Source organism: Enoplosus armatus, chromosome 18, assembly GCF_043641665.1.
Source record: "Enoplosus armatus isolate fEnoArm2 chromosome 18, fEnoArm2.hap1, whole genome shotgun sequence".
Taxonomy (NCBI): domain Eukaryota; kingdom Metazoa; phylum Chordata; class Actinopteri; order Centrarchiformes; family Enoplosidae; genus Enoplosus; species Enoplosus armatus.
The window spans coordinates 6324043-6347142 of record NC_092197.1 but is presented as its reverse complement, the minus strand read 5'-3'; the positions used below and the strand labels follow the sequence as shown (position 1 = coordinate 6347142).

The window sequence follows — 23100 nt, the reverse complement described above, 5'->3', positions numbered from 1 at the left end:
AAGTGTCGTAGCACTTCACAAAAGGGCAGCAACCTTATTCATTCTTGCATCTTTAATCAATGAGAACGGCATCCACTATTATACAATTCACCTCGACGAGTCCATTCATCTAACCGAGAAAATGTTCGTGTATATATCTCTCAAAAGCACGTGAGCTTCAGTAGAGTGTAAACATATTTCAGTGATCATTGAAGCAGGCACACATAAAGCCAAGTATAGAGTAAAGTCATGCAGAGCATTACATGATTATGAATGGAGTTTACAGGGAGTAAGACTTCGCTAATTCCAATACAATATAAGCTGAGAACTGCACGTGAATTTCTATACCTTAGAGGATCTTAAGTGTCCTTTGATTCAAGAGACAAACTAAGATTTAGTTTGATGTTCGTGTATTTGTAGATAAGCAAAACACATGGGTGCATTGCATATCCTATAGAGGGGTTTGATATCTCATAAGGCAGCATGGCTTAAGACATGAATGACAGCAAGAGACTGGGTCGCTCAACAGTGCTATGTTGCTTTACAAATTGGACGGCCAAAACTTCAAAGGTTTTGCTGAGACGGTGTCATTGCAAAATATGTATCTGGCTTTTGTCCACAACCTCCTCTCCTCACCTCTTCTCATACACACTTTTTTTCACCAGAAATATCAGAGGAAATGTTTAAATGGGAGAAGGTAGGCCACTGAAAACAGTGAACACTATTTAAAAATAGTGTTTTAAAATATTCACCCAGTGACTCTGGTGAATAGGAAACAGATTACAAAAGTAGACAATTGGATGTTACAATTTTTTCTTCTTTTTTTCATCTTTTTCTGAATATTAGCTTAATATCAAGGTTCGGGTTTTGTTTTAAACAAACATAAAAAGCTGCCACACCCACAGAGTGTTCGAGATAAAGAGAGAAGAGAGGGGGAATGGGGGGGCACAAAGACACCCACTGCGGCCCATTTCAGCATAAATATCTGTGCAACGTTGAGTAGAAAACAACACCTCTGTACAGCTGAGCCACTAGAAAACTTCACAGAAACAACATCACTATGAGGACCACTTTTCACATTAAAAACAAGCATCCTATGGTTAGAGAATCAGAGATAACCATAGTGATTTGATTGGCTAAATAAACAACTTAAGGTACACATCGAAAAGAGAAGTATGTTGGCGATTAAAGCAAGCAACCTTCAACGTGTCGTTGAATCGGTGAGAGCAAAGTAGTGTACGCTCTGAACTCTCTTTTTAAATTGGGAAGAAATAGTGAACTGTCTCATTGACTGAAATTTAACACAACAGGTGAACCTGATATGAAGTAAACAAACTAAAAGGTATGTTGAATTTTGGAGTGAGTGATCACGTGCACTGCCCAGTGTGTACATTGATGATCCCACGAGTATGCATGTGAATGAAATTGAAAATTTCGTGGGGCATCGCATGGAAGCCCGGCCGTGGCTTGACGTTGTCATAGTAATGGTGAGTGATGAAGATGCCGGAGGGGTTCATGGGAAATGCCCAGAAACCGTAGAGGTGGACTTCCTCGCACATCTCTAAGGCGGTGGTCACGAGCATCAGACCGCTGCTGAGCCGCTTGGCCCGGACGCCCTGCACCGCCCAGAAACGCTGAACGTTGAGCAGGTACTGCGGGTGGAAGAAGAACACGCCTCTCTGGGAGTCGAAGTCATCCAGCATATACTTGACTCTGAACGATACATCGGTGTTGCGGGTGTTGTAGAAGGCGGGAAGCACCACAGAGGAGTTCTCATAATTCTGGAGGACCTCATAAAATGGACGCCGCCATTTCTCCAACTTCTGAAATCTGTGGAGGAAGTTAAACATGAGACCACAAAAGCCAGAAGAGAAGGAGACTAAAGACAGACTGGGAGAGGGAGAGCGAGAGAGAGATTGATGTGATCTCGCTCAGACCCCTGTTTACAGTACCTCTCAGTAATAATGCTTGGATTTATTGTCACCAGATCTGTTTTAGTGCCAACATCAGCTGTGTACTTCTCATTAATGGGTGGTATGTTGCACCTGCAAGAAAGAAAATACCACTGATAAAGGAGTTCAAATGTATTTGATTTGACACATTTCACACTAAGCATGCTGGTGAGGCATAACGTAGAGCTGCATAATTAATTATACAATAGAGTCAAACAAACTCCTCATATCCAGCAACCTTAACTAGGCCCGTCAAGCTTTGGATTTCCCCACATGATGAAGAAGTGAGCATGGGGTTGTAGTAATGGAGTAGTAGAGTGTATATAAAGAAAATAAATATATAAAAAAAACAACAGCACATCTACTATAGTATTTCCCTAGTGTGTGCAAGCTGGTCCTGGATGCTACTATATCCGAGTGTAGAGTATCGTTAGCAGCTCTGCCCTGCTTTATTTAGGGAAGTTTATACTCCAACAACCCCAGCCAAACTCATTATCCAAGATAGTGTTACGTTCACCAAACACACTGGTTAGTCCTCATCCCAAGAGCTTTTCCTCTTGTAAGATCAAAAATGAAACCCACTGTTTGAAAGAGCAAATAATAAGTATAAATATAATATGTCTTGCGTGTCCAAACAGGGTTATGTTAGAATTAAATATGAGTCTGATCTTGCATGTTGCTTTATCATACTTTTATTTATCATACATAATTACTCGTGCTAAAGTGCAACAGGAGAGCAATTTTGTTTCTTTATTTCTATGTTTTCCAGTGACTTTTTGCCTGGGACATGCTGAGTTAGCCTCAGTCTTTTAGCATGATGTCATGTATGTAGCCACCCTATTACAGGATTCATGTTTAAAACGCTTGACATGTTAAAAGTGCATATCAGCTGGTAAGAAGTGTTTTTAACAAACTCATGGAGCTAACCTTAGCTTACTTAGCTAGCAAGCTACTACTAAATCTGCCAGCAACAGATTTTTTCATCTTGCAAATTGCCAGCTTGAAATGAGAAGTTGCTTTTGTTTATCCAAGACCAGTTGTTTGACAATTACTAAGAATTTCAAGTGTTATATCTGTCACCGTTATCATTGTAAACTATATGTGCTGGGTGAGAGCAGAAAGCTTAACAGGCGTAACAGTAACTAAGTGCTTAGCGACGTCCAATTCGGTGCAATACTTGGCTCCTCTACCGCAAATTAAGTGCTCCCTGTTCACAAGTGAAATGCTGACCAATCACAGACCAGATTGTAATGTTGCGCTATTTTCTATGTCAGTCTTTTCATGTGATTGCATGCTCTGTTGGCATTGTTACTTAGACTCATAATTACAATGTGAAACTGAGGGGAATTTTCTGCCAAGTACAATAAAATAATATTATTCCACCCAAAACTTAATAGTGAGCAAAATTAATTGTAATCATAATTATGCAGCCCTCACACAAGAAACACTGAAGGATTATATCCTGCATACCTAAACACAAAATCTGCTGAATCAATTTCCTTCCCACATTTGCTGTTCTTGATGATGCCGCCATTTCCAATAACAGCACATTTCTTGTACTGTGATTTGGAATACGGCATATCCTGGATGAAACAGACACGTGTTGTTAATGTCAGACAGAGAGCACTGAGGGCTCTTGAAATCAAATAGATCTTATCACCAGGTTTAGTAGCATCAGACCAATGGTACTCACATCTGGGAACATCTTGAAGACCTCAGTGGTGATGGGAAGAATACCACTGGTGTCAACCTCGTACCTCAGTTTGGTCCCTGCAGGAGTGTTCCTCTTGGTGGTGAACAGAAAGGAAGGAGCGTTACAGCAGCGAGACAGAGACATCCTTCAGGAGGACACGAAGGAGAGGATGGAGTTAGTTTATTTGTAAAAGACTTCATGCCAGCATCAAGACCAAAGCTAGCTTTACCCTTGTGTAGTGCTGACATTGGCTTTAGTACTGAAGTAGTGACCCTTTGCTGCAAACTGGGCTTCCACATTTGATGAAAGTGACAAAATGCAGGAATGAATGAATGAAGGTAAAGAAATCATTCCATGTTTGATAATGTTATAGGGCTATGCATAAACAAATATATATTCCTAAAAGTAATTTACAGTTGTTTGTACTGTTTGTAAACAATTCTTATAAAATTAAGACATTTTAGAATGTATTTAAAAGTGATAAAACAATGTTAAGTATGTTTTTCAAGCCATTTAGGATCCCAATGAGAGGGGTGAAAAGCAACTAAATGCATTTCAGAAAGAGACGCAGCGAAAGGTATGTGCAGTGTGCAAACTGAGGGTAATGAAAACATTCAGATGTACATTTCTTCTGCTGAGACCGAGTGACGCTTACTTGAAGTTGCTCGTCTCCTCCTTGTTCTGCTCCCATCTACACACCTGCAGGTTTCGCCATCTCTCAAACAGGTCTGAGGTTTTCACCCTGGCAGACAGGCAGAGAGACTTGTGGAATGAGGAAGGATACCCATGGCCATGTATTTTCCGCTTACCCATGTTTCTACAAGGGTAGTAAATTGAAGAAACATCATAAAAACGACTCAAAAAGACAAACAAGGGGACAGAAAATTGCAGAGATTACCCTGTGATGGCTCTACTGATGGATCTAGACTCGTTAGTACAAAGACAGAGGCTTCATCAAGCATGTCTGTGAATAGCTGCCCTTGAACTGACATTTCCTTTGAGATGATTGGGAGATGTGATTCGCTCTGGGAAGCAGGGTGGCACAATTACTTTGACTGTCTGTCAGAGTGACAGCAGCTGTTCTTTGCCTCAGCTATAGTGGCTCATGGCCCTTCATCAAGCTCCAAGAATGCGTTCGACATTAAAGTTTGGCAGCCTGAGGGACACGCACAAAAGGTCACTGGACAATGTTCACATTCATACAAGAGGAAATGTGCTGCTCAAATTGCCGTTAGCACTACAGGCTCATTGAAGAGTGCCAATAATTTACTGCATTATGTGAAATTTTGTTTTTTATAGTGTGCCGCAGTTAAACTGACAATAAAAGAGAACTTTCAGCTCTAAAAGTGTATTTTTAGTCATGCTAGCTGCACCACTAGCTCTAGGGACGTCATTGTCGGTCAGTTGGTCCACCACTTTGGTCCAGACTGAAATAACTCGACTACTATTGGATGGATTGCCATCAAATTTTGAGCAGACATTCATGTTTCCCTCAGGATGAATTTGAATAGCTTTGGTGACTTTTCAGCTAGCGCCACTATGAGGTCAAGGTTTTACCAAATTTAGTCCAATATTTTGTCTCTTGACCAAATACCTGCAAAAGTAATACAGCAAAAAGTAAAACATTCCCATCAGCCTCAGCTGTACTTTGTACTTTGTATTTTGTGCTAATTAACAAATACTAACTAAAACGGTAAACATGGTAAACATTACACCTGCTGAACATCAGCATGTTAGCATGCAGCATGTTAGCATGCAGCCTGCTAGCGTGGCTGCAGACTCTTATTCTTGCCATATTCTCTCTTCTAGTCCTTTATGGACGTTTGAAGAAAATCCTCCAGCCTCATAATGACCTCAAAAATGTCATCAAGCTTAAACGTAAAAGGTAAAAGAGTATTTCACAGTTCTCACTGTTTCTCACAGACAACATTTTCAAGACTGTCATCATTATTTTCAAGGTCTCACAGACAATATTTCTGGTTGCTATTTAGGATTGAAGTGACAGTTCATGTTTGTTTTCTCAAACCTGAAGGATATTTACTTTATTTGGGAACTCTACTGTTTATTCATACATCATAAATCAGGTGGTGAATTTTCTCTCTACCTACCTGACAGGTGTTTGAGGATCACCTTAAGGGGGACAAAATTATGTTATTCTAAATAAGGTTGTCCACCACAGGTTTGCTACGTCACAATGAACACTCACATTGTCAGGACTTTGACGTCCATAATCTCCTGTCTGAGCTCCCTGCATGCAGTGGAGTTGTACTCAAAGGAGCCATCATAGTTTTCCAGATACCTGGAGGGATAGACACAGTCATCCTCTGCCTACGCCTCTCCACACACAAGAGAATCAACAGAATTAACAACAAGCAGTGGAGCTAAAATACAATATATAAAACAGTGTGTAAAGAAAAAGATCTTATATTTACTACAAAATGTCTATGGTTTGACTTTATGAAATACTAGAATATCAGTAAAGCATTGTGGGATGACAAATGACAGAAGAGATGGAAAACTGATTTTCGGCGTCACAAACAGGATAGTTAACATACTGTTTTACTGGACACTTGCACCAGATTCTATTACATCTTAGTCTAAACCAATGTGATACACTAACTGAAGCAAAACAAAACCTCTCATATTTTTGCTTATTGAATTGGTTATGATGAGAGCTTGCATGGTTAAAACACTGATAGTCTGGGATTAAAATGTGTATATATGCTGTACATTAATTTAGAAGAGAAACCGAAAACAGTCTGAAAGGGAAAAGGGGTTGCATAGCTTGTTAAAATGGTGGATTAGATGGCTATAGCAGTGTAGCGTCTGGTGGATATGAGTTATGAGAGTGTCTGTGCTTTTGTGTGAGGCAGTACAATATATTCATACATTTATGTAATACTGTGTGTCAGTTGTGCTGGCAGCAGTAACTCACAATTTTGACTCAGTGGCTGATTGATTCTTGATATTTTGATACACTGTGCACATAAACACATGCACAGATGTTCATGCACAAACAGGTAATCATGGAGGCAATAACCAATAAGAGTTTTCTAATTTAATATTTTTAACTACAGCTATGGAATCTGAGGAATTCAAACAATCATTACATCGAAATGACAACATTAACCAAAAGCATACCAAAATAATGTCTTAAGTAGGGTGGTGTGACTGTGTTTTGGTGGATTTGACAAAATGGTTCTGCAAAGAAAGTTGAAAGGATTCATACTTATTGCAAAATTCATAACAAGGTGACAATAAATTGCCATTTATCTGTGCACTGATGCCTCATTTCTTGCAGCACAACATTATATTTGCATGCATTCAGCGTGCAATCTGGATAAAATGTGTGTGTGTGAGTTTGTGTTGATGTTTTGGGATGGGGTGGGGGTGGTTAGGATGTTTATGTTTAAAAGGCGCTATAATCATGCTGAGCAGAGAATTTAGATTTAGAAATTTAGATTTTTATGAGGCTACAAAGATTACAACACATCTAATTTTCATGGCAGCACTTTGCTGAAACATTTCTGGAGTAGGTGGATGTGAATGTGAAGTGTCTGACCTGCTGATGGAGAGGTTCAGTTAGAACACTAGGTTGGATGAAATTTAGAGTTACTTTCTGCTTTTCGGGGTATTGTATGTTAAAGTGGGATTATGTAACTTTTGAAAGAAGAAACATATTCTTCCTCTTACAAATGAAAAGTTGAATTCATATGCAATAAATCACATCCTTGCTCATTTCATTACAATCAGGATTTTTTTTGCTGCAGTTTCACTTGATCTGGTATGACCAAGTTAGAAAACGTTATATAGATGCCGTCTAACTGACATTTATGAGTATGTTAGCTGACTTTAAGTGTTCTCCTGTTACGCTACATTTTAGTATGTCACAGATAAACATAATGACGTCTTTAAAGCAGCTTACTCAAGAGGATGAAAGAAGAAGAACAAAATGAAGGCAAATTCAATGTTTTTTCTTATAATTACCACTTGTGGCCAAAGTGGCTGCTGTTCTCGCTTTAATGTTGTGTTGATAAGTTTAAATTCAATATATCTTTCTTATTGGATGTTACACATAAAAAAGTTTACTTGATTTTCTCCAAATTCTGAATGCAGATCATTAATTATTTTTACCCTTTTGTATCGCCACTTAATTTAAACCATATCAAAAAAATATCAACTATCAAAAGACAAAATAGAAGATCAACATTTGATACGTATTTAAGATCTGAAGCAGGGAACTCAAATGCATAGAGTGGAAGAATCCTCTTGCTCCCTGCAGATCTAAAACACATAATTAGATTAAATTAGTACAATATGATGGATTGTGGTTTTGTAATTGCATTTGACTAATTGTTTCAATATGCTGTTTATTTTTGCTACACAGCTTGAGGCAATAAATAGGTACTAAAATGTGAGCAATGTACTGTAAGTTTTTACATCAGCCTCATCGCCTAGAGGATTTCTCTCTTTAGCTCTGATCTATAATTTCCCTTTCAGGTTTGGGCAGCAGGCCACAGAACCACAGAACATCACTCTCTGGCTGCATTTAAATAAATTTGTTTTATATAAATAAAGATATTGATCCACACAGCCAAATTGTTCTCTTTTTAAAATCAGCATCATGTATCTACAGTAATTATAGTTTCTAAATATACCCATTCTGAGGTGCATCTGAATTGTGGAAAGCTCTAAATGTCGTAATGTTTTTCAAATGTACATGTATAATGCTTGAGGGAAGGTGGACGGGAAGGGTTGAATGCCAAAAATGGCAGCAATTGCAACGTGTATTTGTTAGAATGAAAGTTGTTGTTTTTTTGTCATATCAGTTAGATTGGATGTAGTGCGGTGTTTTGGAAGATGGATAATATTGCAACATATTACCTGTGGCTGTGGAGGTAAATGAGGCGAGTTAAAAAAGTAATAATGATTATAAAAGAACACAACGAGCAATACAATGAAGGGATGCATTAAAGGAACAAGATGCTGGTATGAAATCGTACAAATAAGGACAATGAAACTGGTTGTCTACATCCACCTGATGATGCAGTGTATTTCTGAGGTTTTACCGAGAGGAGCTTCTGTTTTATATAACCTTGTTTGACAATTTGAATAAGGTATATTCATGCTTGTTTTAGCTAAGATGATGAAACCTTTGCAAGTGTTTTCTGTTTAGGTCTAAAAGCAAAGACAGTAATTCACTTGATGAGATGAATTTCATCTCGTATGGCATCTTAGGTTTAACCGTACAATGCTGGTTCAAAACCTATTGAGAATGAGAAAGAGTAACAAGCATTTTACCACAGATATTGGCATCTACTGTTCAGAGCAATGAGGATTTGGAGCTTTGGGAAAAGTTCCTGTCTTACTGTAACAAGGAAAGTAGAGTGGAAAAGGGGATAAATCCAGGTCGCAGAGAGAGACAATGCAGATGTGAGAAGGGGAGATAGGGGAGCAGAGAGAAGTGTCCATACTATGTACATGGCATACACACAGAGCTGTGCAGAACACATGAGACACAGATTGAGGAGGACAAGGCATTAGGAAATGGGTGCTTGATGGGACACAGAGGTACGAGGAGAAGCCAGTACATCAACAGGAGACGGTGGTTCTACCAGCTTCTGAAGGGGGGGATGGGGATCTGGGGTCGAGGTGAACGGGATCAGACAACATGCAAGAGCAAATCTGAAGTGCAACCACCACTGAAAAAATATGAGAGTTTATACCTTTCAAACTAATGAAAAAGAAAGAGGCATTCTTGGGTTTCTGTGAAAATACTTAAAAATGCCTTCAAACTGGCCTACCTTTGAGAGCGTTTTTTTTTCTTCTTAATATCGGCTAGGCAGGGTGTGACTATTACGGAGATCTGTGAATCTGGCTGAAAATTCTGACGGAAACATCTGTCAACATGCAGACAGGTTAAGTTAGAGTTAAATGTGTGATGTAGTCCTGTCATCAGCACCTCTGCAGATTTCAAAACAAGTAGAGCAAAAAAAGTGTAAATATGTTGCAGCTTGTGTTCTCTCTATAGCATCTGAGGAGACTGGCGGACGTATCAGAGGCCCAGTCCACACATGCAGGGCTGGGTCATCACTATGATGGATTTGATACTTATGTAGTCTTTTCACTCTATCTCTCTCTTTCTCTCCCTCACACTCTCTTTTCTCAGAGGTGTTGTGCAGTCAGTCACGCTGGAAAGGTACCTTTTCCTTCCATTTCTGGCAGGCTTCAGAGATCCATCATCCGAGAAATTAACGGGACCGGTCCAATTTCCTGTCTCGTCCCCTTTGAGTCGGCTAAACTGTTGCGCACTAGTAAGAAAATGAGTCAGTTGGGATTTATTGTCCTCATAGTGCAAATGTCAAACACACGCGCTCACTCACAAAACTCAAATTTTCACATTCACGCACACACATATGCATTAAGGGGGACCAGCTTTTTGGCTCAAGAAAAACAGTCAAAAGTATGACACCAAACATGGTTAGAATGGATTTTCAGTTAATGACATCATGGTTTGAATGGTTAATTTATGCTCTGCTGGGCTGTTGCCACTATCCTGAGTGTGATTCAAACATTCACACTCTGCAATATTGGCCTGCAAGAGTGTTAGAACTGTAGTTCAATATATTAAAGTCACAGTGATTTAAAGGAGGAATAGTAATCGTTGCCAATATTGCTGCTAATGTCAAATTAGGAAGAGATGCCAACAGATTTGCCAAGTGTAGATAGTATAAAATAGTCGATTTAGACCACATTTTCAGCCAGATATTACTGTTAATGGGGGTTTTACACACAAAAATGCGTTTACTAGTCATGTTTAGTATTACTCAGCCTGTGAGAACATGTCTAATGACAAGATGCTATTGGCTGAGTTATTGGAAATGTAGGATCGAGTGTTTTTGAAGCTTGACCCATACCAGAGACTAAAAGTCAGGATATATTGGCCTCTGCTGCATCAGTTTTCATTAAAACCATCACAGTTAATTTATCAGAGGAGGCCATTTGGTGCAGGTGGTTCGTAGCTCTCACATCATGAGGATGTTGGATTCTGAATGAGCCTGTTTACAGTAATCTACAGTAACTTATATTTTTTGGGGTTAGAACAAGGCCTCAAACATATTTCATCGAAAATTAAAGGCGATACTCTACATTTTTGCTATTGTCAACAACTCCCAAGGACCAGAACCAAAAAAGCGTAACTCCATCCCTCCAAGTCTGTGGCTCTCAGCTCCAAGTCCACTGGTTCCTGAAGATTTAAATCTCCATACTTATATTTTAAAAAAGGCTCAGTCATTTCCTAAAACAGCTGGACACTGTAGTTTATAAATAACATTACCCCAACAGGAGTGAATTGTGTATTTGTTGGGACTATTTTCAGCCACAGATTTAATGCGTTGGCTAGTATTTACAGCACCAGGACGGCTCTACTGGAAATAAACATCATCGTAATGAAGGAAAATGTCACCCAATGCAGTGATGTGGCTCATTTATGTATTTTTACTCATTTCTTGGACAACAATCGAGCTCTATGGAACAGAGGAGTAAGCTATATCAGGCTTTGGCTACACCTGGGATCAATTCAGTTTGGGTTTTGGTCTTTTCAGGGGATATGTAGAAGAATTTATCCTTTAAAAATCACATTAAATCTTCATTTGTGAACAGACTATTTGCATCCCATACATCCAGATATCAGTAGGTGTACAACTTCTCCCATTACTGACTGATTATTATGCAAGTATTCATGTGTGACTCATTTCTGAGTGCTCCGTGGGCGTTGTGCTAAATTCAGCGGGGGAACTGAACCCAAAGAGCCTTTGTGGATGCATTATGCGAGAGAGCATTCATCATCGGGGACTCGTGTCAATACTGATCTGCAGGCACATTTGGCTTCTCTGAGTCCCACTTCAACATCTCAATAGCACTCTGCAGCCGGCTGCAGAACAGAGCACCCTAAAATCAGAGAGATGTTTGTGCCTCGGTTTTAGCAACGTGTGCCTGAAAGAGGACAGCTGGCAAATCAAACCAGCATGATTTAGTCCTGTACACCACTAATCATCATCTGAAATGCAGTGGGTTGATCAATATCACATAAAGATTATACAATACTGATGTTTTATTATTATTACAATATTGTGGCTACCAGTAAAACCCTAATCAATCTCATGTGACTACTTCTGACTCACGGATCAATCCAGTGTCTTAAGTTCAATGAGCCCATTTATCTCCCATTGACTCAATTATGAGTACAATTCAGAGAGAGATCTAGGCATTAGATCAGACAAACAACAAGAACAAAGTTGCTCTGCAGCACTAATGCGCTCTGATTCTGCCCTTGAGCTTTGTTAATGGGACTTGGAAGCAGGCAGGACTTTTATACTATTGGATTATGCGACTTGGGTTTTTTACGGCACACCAGGCATATTGACTCAGATGTCCATTTAGTACGTCCAGGCGTATTTCTTGTATCGACTAAAGGCTCCTTAAGACGAGGAGGCACTTCATTGTCCTGATCAAAACAGGAAATGTATCGCTGTTATTGATGAAAACAGATGTGATCTCCTGTCAATCTCTTTCTTGTTTACTCTCTGCTTCAACTTTTAACAGGGAATCATTCCTGTAAATGGTGTGAGAGCTGTGGCTTATAAATTATCAGCAAGCGGTTCCACATGCTGCTATGAATTAATATATCCACGTATGGCTCGGTCAACTGCATAATGAAACTAAAAAAAACACAATAAGCTGCTCAGAATTGGGGGGAGATACAACCCAAATACATAATGCACCAAGAACGGCTCATAAACAGAGTACAAAAGTTATTAGTTTGTTGATTAATCGATTAGTCGATCAGCAGACTATTTACTGTAAAGTCAACAATTTTGACTAACTGAATAAATCGTTTGTCATTTATTTAGCAAGAATGCCAAACATTTGCTGGTTTCAGCTTTTCAAAATGTGCTTTTCTTTGTAAATTTAGTTTCTTTTTTGGTTTTGGACAGTTGGTCAAACAAACTGGAAAACTGTGATGGGTTTTATAGATAAAAGATATTGGCAGATTAACTGACAATGAAGATATTTAGTTAGTTGCAGCCAATTTCACAGTTGCAAAGCCTCTCATTTTTGGATGGTTACCAACCCACTCCAGCCTGGGGCCTTTGCTGCGGCTCTTGAGAGTATTTTTAGACATCAGCCTCTTAAAGTCAAATAGAGTTGAACGTTAATATGTCTTCCTTTACAGAAGTGTGTCACTCACTCTGATCACTTCCCTCTTAAATCCTGAATTGTCACTTTACAATCCTTCATCCTCCACAACAACACATCAAGTACAACAATGTTCGTGACTTTGTCTGACTTTAATGGGCGTCCACGTACATCTAGAGGAGAGCCCTTTGCCCTTTGGTCTTCTGGGATGAACGTATGCGCAAAGCGAGCTGGTGTAAGATTGATGATGCATCTAAATTGTTATTCCCTACGCGATCTGAGCACCCAAATGTCTCCTCTGCTGCCGCTCTAGCTTCGTTTTTTTGGTAGTTTTTTCTGTGACGCCCTGAAACGCAAGAGCGCATGATAAACACCCTGCCAGCATGTTCTCATGCTCGGGTTTGGTAGGGGAAGAGACTGGGTGTGGTCGAATCCATGTGGACAACGACTTCTGGTTGTTTATGCTTGGAGAGACATCATAAGATGACGTCGTCTCTCTCTTCTCTCTCTCTCTCTCTCTGCTTCACACACACACACACACACACGCAAACACAGTCATTTTATCACTCCCTCTCAGTCTCTCACTCTCTCCGTCTCCTGCCTCTCTCTCTCCTCCACTTGCACTGAGGTGTGTGTGCAGACAGACTGTAGCAAAATGGCTGCCGCTGAGAGCCCACTGGTTTCTGTTGTGCGGCTTGTTCCCCCCTCTCTCCTAGACTGATTGCTAGGAGCAAAGTAAGGGCACAGGCGGAAGAAAGGTGCGCGTGTCGGGTCTGGATTCATGCATCTCACCGCAGAGGACGGGATGCCATGAATCCATATTGAGTATTGTCAGACCAGCCCAGCAGGGTGGCAGGGGAGGGGTTAGCTGTGGGGAGCTTTCAGATTGCAGCACATATATGTTTGCTTTGGAGTAAGCATGTATGTGCCGTCTGTAAAATATCTAGAGGTGGGGATAAAGTTTTCTGATTGTTCCTTTTGTTTGGAGTGAGATTTGGTGCTCTTTGTGAGATTCTTTAAACCACCTAAAGATCAAACATCCCGGCTTCTCAGCATCTGCTCGTCTCACACTGAAATTTGTCTCAGAATGTAAAGGAAAGGGGGCTGCAATTTAGTAGACAAAAGGGTCTTTAAATGAGTTTGCATGAGTGCAAAAGTGGACTTCCAACCAGGGTTCAGCTCAAGAACCCAGGGAGATAAATACTGTTGCAGAGGTATTATAAAACATGGCTCTGCAGGGGCTGGGAGTGCACTGACTGCAGCCTGGCAGAATGATTTATTTAACAGGGACCAATAAGAAATACACATCATCTTCATCACGTTGATATCTGTAATCATCATCAGCTCCAATAGCTTTCAGTTGCATTGTGATAATCTGATGCCTCTGTAAGATGTAGGCTACGACCAGTCAAGAAGGCTGAAACGGAAAATCAAATAAAAGATCTTTGGAAAAAAAAGAAAGGGAAAACATTACCATACACAGCTGCAGCACTGTGTATGGTATGAATGTGATGCTTCATTTTCAGAAAATATCAAAAAAATAAATCCAATGGAAATTGTTTCTATGCCACTGGGAAAAAAAGATGGATGGTTAATTGCTATTGTTCTTTCCAGCCATTAAAGCTTGTTTTCCCCATGCGTCCCCACATGTATTTCATCCAGACTATTCCCATTTATACTGAACAATTGATCAATTTATCATTCATGATTTATTTTTCACCATTCAGTCATTAGTTGGGATCAAAACTGAGCAATAAGCCTCACACAAAACGGCTATGAAGGCATGCTTTTTAAGGCTTATCCTTACAGTGTGTACAGTTATAAACAGCAAGGCCTGCGCTCTAATTGCCTATTAATGACGACCAATCAGAAATAACCACTTACCTCTTAATGTAGTTTTTCCCATAGAGAATCTGTTGCAAAAGTGTGACGAGTCCAAATGCGCAAATAAATATAAAACAAAGAGATCTATTGCCTAGTATATCTTTACCCGACGATGGGTCGGAGTATCCCATTCTTCGGCGCAGCATCCAGGGCGGACGGTGACACCCGGTTAGGTGTCTCTCTCCGCAGCATTCAAGACCAGGAGCGCCGGTGTCTTGTACACGCTGGACAGGACATAGTCCATCACCTGTCTAGGCTATTTTACTGCTCTCGTACCACAGCATCACTGCTGTTGGGTGATAGTCATCGCAATGTATCGCCAGTTGTGACCTCAATTGCAAACCATTAATGGCCCTGTGTCCAAATACTCCCTATGGCTTTATCATTTGCAAACGGACGGGTGTCAAAACATGAAATGTCCCGCAGGAAATTCTTGATTTCTATCGGATATGGAGCCCTAGTAGCTCGAGGAGGCGCAGTCGCTCGATCGGACGCAAACAATCTAGATTATCCGAAAACAGCGCGCGCAGGAGGCTTTTTGTCTAGAATGAATCCTGAAATGTTAAATCAGATAAAGCAAAGGCATCGATGCCGAGCGCGATTTGTTTTGTCTTTAAATTACTGACCCTACGAGCTGCGACAGAAAAAAAACACATCCTCCATGCTTCATCTCAAATCTGAGCATGGCTGCGTGACTGAAATGTAGAAAGAGGAGGGTGCGCCTTTTCTCCGCCTGGCAGCCGGGCGCGCGCCGCGTTTTGATGCTCCTTACTCAGCCAAAACCCAAGGTCATGGTCTCCTTCACGAGGATGCACCTGCGCGCTTAAAACAGTCTATGCCAGATTCACCGGACCACCACAGGCTGGTAAAACCACAGCCTGCCACTAATCTGTAGATTACATAATTTAAAATTACATTTCACTGTAATTGCTTCAGATCTGATGCTGCTGCAACGTCACTGCGCATGGGGTTTTTTTTTTTTGTTGCAGGTTGCTGTGTTTTTTTGTCTCTATTATTTATGTTTTTTACTCATTGTAGTTCGGGTCAAAATGATAGACAAAACTTTCTCTGCACTGCATTAATGATACCTATCTTCTATCTAATGGCTAACTTCAATGTCTCACACCACTGTTTTAGTGCCTGGGGACAATTTCAAACCCTGACAGCAGCACCTTCTCAGAGCCAAACTCCTGACAGATATCAGCAGATTTTGCTACTGCCGGTGCTGATAACTGTATTTGTGCCATTGACTTCTGCCAGTGTTCACGTTGACAGCTGTTTGATCATCTGGTGCAGTCTGGGTTGCTTCAGCAGTATGCATTGACACCTTTACAAGCAGCAGAGGCTTAGGTGGATGTGAAAGAAGAAATAGTAATAATGGTGTCAGACTCTTATGCACTTGAAATGTGGGAATTGTGGGAATATATCTGACCTGCACCTCAAGTGATCAGTGAGCGTGTTTGCAAATCTTTTAAGCACTTTAGTTTTAGGGACACTCATCCTTTTAGTAGTGTTACTTTAAGTAATCTGCATCATTGAACCATCTAGAAATGAGATGGAAACACTGAAATTTGAATTTCTACAAATATGCATCATTTTGTTTTCTGCCACTTAGCTGAATCTGGGTCCAGGTCATAGAGGCAGCAGGCTGAGCAAAAAAGCCCAGACATCCTTCTCTCGGGCCATGGCCTTCAGGACCTGAGGCACTCCCAGGCCAGATTGGATATGTAGTCCCTCCTGCATATTCTGGGTCTGCCCTCTGGCTCCTCCCAGTTGGACGTGCACAGAATATCTCCAAAAGGAAGCGTGAAAGAGACTTCAACCTCTCCTCTCGACAGAGTGAGCCCAGACACCATGCAAAGGAAGCTAATTTCTGCCTTGTATCTGCAATCTTATTCTTTATGTCACGACCCATGTTTATTGTCATCATGGGCTTGCTCACTTATATTTTGCCTTATTGAGCCACAGACACCAACAAGTAGCCTACACCTATACTGGAATATAACTGGCTTCCAATTTTCTGTGTGTCAATGTTGTAATTTGATTAAGCACAGATGTCAAATATGCACCATATAAGCAAAATATCAACTAAAATAATAGAAACTATATTTTGACATGGGGGCCCTTACAAGTCAAGGTCATCAAGATTAGACGATAATGAAGGACCAACACAACACCAATATACCTTTCAATCTTATGCAACATTTTGTACTCATGAACTAGACTAACATAATTGAACCAGTTCAGTTGGAGCAGCAACACCATCCCAAAATGACCCGCGGCAATCCACCATATCGCCAGTACCATGGCTTGACTCTCATCCAAACTGCTTCACTCTCAGCTTCAAACTATCACAGTGCATGCTCAGTTATAAATGATCAATTACCTATTAAAAATATGTTCACACTGTAGGCCTACATGTCTGGTTTTTATTTTGTTCAACATTATGATTAATTATGAGTATTATTTTTTTAATAATAGGCCTATGTGGTGAGGTTCAGTGTAGAGGTACGCTATTTAAAAGACAGAGTATCCCAAAATTGTCTTTTCAGTTGTCTATTTGTTGTCTTACAGAAAAATCCAACAAGCAATAAACCAATAAAAAACAATTAGTAAATACATGGGTGTTATGATGACGTTGGTTTATTTTAGAAAATATATTAAATATATTTTAAAAATAAAAAAAGATAAGACACTTTTTTTTAGAAATGACGGGGTTTTACTTTAAATACGTCAAATACAGGTACAGGCAGGTAAATCAAATTAACGTCTCCTTAACGCTGAATATTCGCATCATCATGTCAAATCGATCCATGAGCAAACGGCTACATGGGGACACATTTCTGTGTTACACAGGAAGCACCACGGATGTAATTTGATGCAACGCAAGCTCCTCTTCCGGTCTCTTTTCCCTTAGCCACCGGACGAAAATGGTAAGCTGCAACGCTGGCAGAGAGAAATCTCTTAACATCTATGTAATGTGTCGTTTATCTGACACAGACTGTTGGTGTTTCGATGTCGGATAGACATTGTTACCGTCTGGGTGAAGTATTTTTGAGGTGAATCTTAATTTTAATAAAGTTGACGAAGTTGCTGTAGCACCCATCCAGCATTTGTTTGCTGCTCGTAGAATTGAGCTCCAGTGTACAGAATGGACCTGATTTAGCCGCTAGACGACATGACAACATAAAGATAATCTTTGATTATACCCGTCAGACGACCACATATTAATTAATGTTATTCGTCTAATAAAGGTAATGGTGGCTAGTTGAATGGCTTGCTAGCTTTTCCATAGCGGTTAGCATAACTGGCTAGTCACTACATGCAGCACTGAATGTGCTTCCTCTATGTACAAACTTGTTAGCATGCGACTGTGGCAAATGCAGACATGTTAACGTTTTGTGGCAAAGTAAAGGGAACAGGTCGAGATGCGACATTTTGGGAGCCTCTACTGAGGCAGCGATGTTGAATATTATTGCATCCCTCACACCCAACATCAAGTGGTTCTTACTGCCACATGAGTCTTGTCAGTGATGTCCTTAAACACAAATGTCTGAACATATGATTTCCTATGATTCATTTTTCTGTGCTGAGACAAGACTTAAGTTACTGCCAGCGCTTTCGGCTGTAATGAAGTATTTAGGAGTCGCTCCTGACCTCTGATCTCTTGCCCCTCAGACGAAGGGAACATCATCTTTCGGTAAGCGCCGGAACAAGACGCACACCCTGTGCCGTCGTTGCGGGTCCAAGGCCTACCACCTGCAGAAGTCCTCCTGTGGCAAGTGTGGCTACCCTGAGAAGCGCAAGAGAAAGTGTAAGACACCTAATGACATATTGTGAAAATGACTATCTTTCATTCAAAACAGTGCATGTGCTGTAAAAACAGGCAGGTAAACACGCTGAAGACTTGCTTAGCTACTCATTTAGTATAGGTATAATTCTTTGAATAATGTAAAACTGATATCTTGGAGTATGTTTTGATTGGCTGAGTGTAGAGTAACATCCCACAGCAACTTAACAGTTATGACATGGTGCCCTAACATATTGTGGTGATGTTTTGCTGTTGGAGCTTTAATTATCTATTAAGTGGTCTCTTCTCTGTATTTGAGAAGAACCTAGTGTCATTACACAGTAACACTGTTGGCACATTAACCAGCTTTACATCGGTGTAAATGGCCAGGCTGCCTTGATGGATACAGATGTTTGTTTTTGTAGACAACTGGAGCGCTAAGGCCAAGAGGAGGAACACCACTGGCACTGGCCGTCTGAGACACCTGAAGGTCGTCTACCGCAGATTCAGGTAAGATCTTTTTGATGTATTATATTATAACACAGGGAACAGTTACAAGTGTTTGTAGATGTGCTGCTAGTTATGAGTCGATTCTGCTATGAAAACTCCTTTGCTTTCTGTGTTTCAGTTCAGTGTTTTTGGGCTTTTTATGTCAGAAAGGTGAAATGGATTTTTATTGCCTTGGCATCAGTAATAGTCATCTTGATGCAAAGACTTTTAAAAACACTTTTTTAATCACTTGTAAAACGGTTAAAGAAATGATGCTTTGTTGTAAATGATTTTGATTTATCAGCTTGATCTACAAACATTGCATCTGCTATTGAGTTGTGTTGACTTATTCCCAGCAAGGGAATATAAGCAAGCTTCCTGCATCTTGCGTTTAACTGCCAAGAAGAAGCTAATATTAGCATATTTTCCCATTCAAATGGTTATGTTGAAATCATGCTAGCAATGTGAAATGGTTAAAAGAGGGTAATGTTTATAGAAAATGCTGGACTTTATTACCACATGATCACCGGCGTTGACGTTGCATCATGGAAATTATGGTTTGGGAATGAAATATGGTGTATCCATAAACAAAAATGGGCATAAACAATTTTAAACTGTTTACAAAAACCACAAGATAAATTACGGGGTTGCTGTGATTGTTGAACTGAGTGCACCTAACACTACAGCTTTTTACTGGGACATGATAAACATGAAGCTGTAAACTAAATAACTGCGGTAACATGACCTGTCCGCAATGCAAGTGTTCCTCAACTAGATTTATTCACCTCCACACGGTCAGAATGACGAGAAAAGGTCTGTATCGACAATGTGTCTTTCACCTCAACAGTGGCAGGGAGTCTGATGTACTTTGTGTTTTTCAGGTGTTATTTGCTGGCTGTGTTGCCACATTAGGTAGACTATAAAATATAACAGGTTTGGCAGAGAAATGTTGTTTGTGCTTTTTTTTTTTACCAACCTGTTATAAAACTTGTCAATGCTGCTTACCAATGATGGTGAAAAAAAATGTCTGAACAAATGAACTCAATATGATATCAGTGTTTTCTCTGAGGTAAGCGTCATTGTAAGAAAAGATGTAAGTAAGAAAGTCAGTGTCTCTGAAAGTGGAAAAACATAAATCACTCATTAACATATACAACTATTATCCCCAATATTAGTTCACATCAAGACTGCCCACATTTCATTTAGCTGTGCCAGTTCCTGGATCCAAGTATTGTGTGTGTTGGCTCTCTGGCTAACTGGGACACTTCAGTGGAGCTGGGCCATCATTGTTATCAGTTACACCTGTGCCTCCCCTGATTTGACAAGTCACATTGTCTGCTCTGAAAGGGGGCCCATTTACTGAGATTGCATGCCAACTCTCAGTAAACCTGAATTTGTCAAACTCCTTTTTTGGGATGACTCATTTCTCTTCAGATGACGGTTTTTGCAGAAATGCCCGCTTTGTTTGCAAACCAAACATGCACAATGTCGTCATTTCATCATCTGTGCCACAGACTTCCTGTTTATCCTTCTGTCTAAACAGAAAGGAGAAATAAATATTTACTGTCAGGATTGGTAGAATCAATCCGTTAGCTGACCAGCCTGTAACTACTGGTGGTAAACTGTGTGGCGTTAAGATTTTAGCACATTTATTAATAAATATAAGCAAGTGATAGGGTTTTTGTGGAGTAACAAATGTAGAGGCAGGCCAGGATTTAGATTAGTCTAATTACGTGGCATTTGTCGGCACCAACCTCACGTTTTTTTTTCTCCTGTTTTCCAGGAATGGTTTCAGGGAAGGCACCACCCCCAAACCCAGACGTGCTGCAGTGGCCGCCTCCAGCTCATCCTAAAAGACACATTTTTGGTTAAATAAATGTGATGTTAAACAGGAGTTTCAGTGTTGTCTCTTGATCTTTTAAGCCTTATTGTTTGACCAGTGATGGCTAAAGACAGAGGTCCTGTTTGATGTTATCAACAGAATAAATATACACAGCGTGACTTTATTCCCACTTGGTTTATTTGTGCAAATCTTTAGTTAAAAAAATAAAATAAAATAGTTCCAGATGTTCTGTCACAACTTAATTCAAACCTGAAATAAATGGTGTTTTCAGAAACATGAACTTCTGTATTAATGTTTGAGGTTTTGTAGTGAAATCTGAGCTGTACAAACTACTACACCTGCTACTCATGAATTAATGTGTGAACAATCTAAATTATTGGATTAAAATGTGGAAACGTTTGCATGAAGCTACACTTATGATGCTTTTAGATATTTGGGGGCAAGTATAGTCTTACAATCTTCCACCTTGGAAGTCCTACCACTGTCCTTCTTAAAAGCACATTGTGAAGCTGCTTATTACGGATGAAAGAAGTTGGTGCTCTTTTAGTCAAGTAGGTGTTACTCTAAATCTTAACTATTTGAGGTGTTTCTCTTTCTTTTTTAGAACATCAAATCAATTTGAATAGTAATAAACATGCTGAAAAATCTGCATATCAAAGCATACATATACAGAGTGAAATGAACAGTTTCACTGAGTACTTGATCAAGACAATTATTTGGACCTGATTACATTTTAAGAATAAAGATCTAACAAATGGCACAAACTAACTGTTCTTCCAGTAGAGATGGATCTAAAACCCATAGCAACACCTACATTCACTTATCAAAAATTGATTTTGAACATCAATACTACAGGTGAGTAAAGTGAGTTTATTTCACTTTTACAGCAAGTATATTGACTAAAATGGAACACCCTTAGAAATATATTTTTCTACTTTGTCACAGTGTGAATGAAATGTGTGAAGCCAAATTATTCACTTGAGTGCTGAATAAAAACAGTTTCAGTGCAAGACTTCAGCTGAATTGAACAGATTGAGATTGAGTTAGACATCAAAGTCAAATACCAGTATAATAATCAAGAAGCAGAGGACACCGCCCTGCTAATGTGGCATATATAATCTTAAAGGGTGGTACACGAGTTGTTTTCAAGCTGGCCAGAACTTCTACTTCACTTACAAAAACAGTAAGAGTGCTGCTGGAGGATAAATTACAATCTGCAGTATTTCCAAACATGTTCAACAACAAAACAAGTCTAAATATTTACAGGGAGCCAAACAATACTGAAATCTCTCCGATGACGACCGGAGGGGATGTCATTAAACAAATGAGTCAAAAGTTAGAATTTTATGGTTGCAGCTGAAAACATCTGTGGAGACAACAGTGGCGAACACCAGCAGTCAAAAGTGGTGGAAGATTTCGGGGGTGGGAATTTGGAGGATCGACTACATATTCACAATAGACGTAAAGCTTTATTCTGCAGAGGCCTGCCCAAGGTTCAAGCTGAGACTGGTGAGGAAGAAGATTAATTTCCCAGCAGGACACAGAGAGCTGACTTTTGATGTCTTCTTGAGTCTTTGGAATGTCCTTGTCCTGGTTTGTGTTGCAAAACAGCAGGTCCAACAGTAAAGTTACTGAACTGGAAATGTAAATGATGTCTTCAAGGGTTTTCTCCTCTCTCTGATACCCAGTACCTGTCTGTGCACCGTCAACAAATGCATTGATTTTATCTGTCGGTGGATCTGGCAGGTTTAACGTGATCTGCAGCCTCACGCTGGCTTCAATCACAGATAAGCATGTGAGGGTTTTACAGCAGCAGTATTTCTCAACATACCTCTTGATACTGCTGCAGGGTTTCTCCTCCGCATTGCCAAAATACGTTCCACCTCTGTGAAAGTTGGATGAAGCTTTATGCTGTTGTTGTTGTTGTTTTCACATTTTAAAGTTGTGCTTCTGCCAGTTTCACTACAGCTCATCTGTTTATTTTCTGCATTGTTGAGAAGGTTGCTATAGATGCCATTGTTCATTTAAAATGTTTGAGTTTTCTAAGGGTTAGGAAACCCTTAGAAAAGGGTAGGAAACTCCAAAAATACAATGTACAAATACCTAAATGATGCAGAATAAGAGGCATTTCCAAAGCAAAAGCCTTTATGGAAAGAAAAATGCAACTTCTGTATCATAACTCGTGCTTTACAGTGAATTAAACAGTTCAAAGTGCATTTTGGGAAACAGTGATCTAATTTATACCAAAAACGCTTCTAATCTCACCATAATA

The 23100-nt window shown here is 39.9% G+C and overlaps 2 protein-coding genes and 2 non-coding genes across 5 annotated transcripts; 3 read left to right on the top strand and 1 right to left on the bottom strand.

The window, feature by feature from the left end:
- Positions 1-1346: 1346 nt before the first annotated feature.
- Positions 1347-14852, bottom strand: st8sia5 (ST8 alpha-N-acetyl-neuraminide alpha-2,8-sialyltransferase 5). 2 transcript variants are annotated; one of them, XM_070924762.1, is made up of 9 exons: positions 14707-14852; positions 9828-9935; positions 9429-9524; positions 5831-5923; positions 4280-4366; positions 3625-3769; positions 3402-3514; positions 1932-2024; positions 1347-1809 (listed from the first exon to the last, which is right to left on the bottom strand). In XM_070924762.1, the coding sequence occupies exons 1-9, from the start codon at positions 14850-14852 to the stop codon at positions 1347-1349; spliced, it is 1344 nt and encodes a 447-aa protein (XP_070780863.1). The 2 variants fall into 2 exon arrangements, with proteins under 2 accessions (XP_070780863.1, XP_070780865.1); XM_070924764.1 differs by lacking the exons at positions 9429-9524; positions 9828-9935.
- Positions 14853-17595: 2743 nt separating this feature from the next.
- Positions 17596-20879, top strand: rpl37 (ribosomal protein L37). The gene is made up of 4 exons (XM_070924460.1): positions 17596-17639; positions 18385-18520; positions 18922-19006; positions 20769-20879. The coding sequence occupies exons 1-4, from the start codon at positions 17637-17639 to the stop codon at positions 20836-20838; spliced, it is 294 nt and encodes a 97-aa protein (XP_070780561.1). The 5' UTR covers positions 17596-17636; the 3' UTR covers positions 20839-20879.
- LOC139301812 (small nucleolar RNA SNORD72) lies at positions 18228-18307 on the top strand. The gene has a single exon (XR_011598890.1). It is a non-coding gene; the product is annotated as a small nucleolar RNA SNORD72 (small nucleolar RNA).
- On the top strand, positions 19984-20061 carry LOC139301811 (small nucleolar RNA SNORD72). Its single transcript, XR_011598889.1, has one exon. It is a non-coding gene; the product is annotated as a small nucleolar RNA SNORD72 (small nucleolar RNA).
- Positions 20880-23100: the final 2221 nt, after the last annotated feature.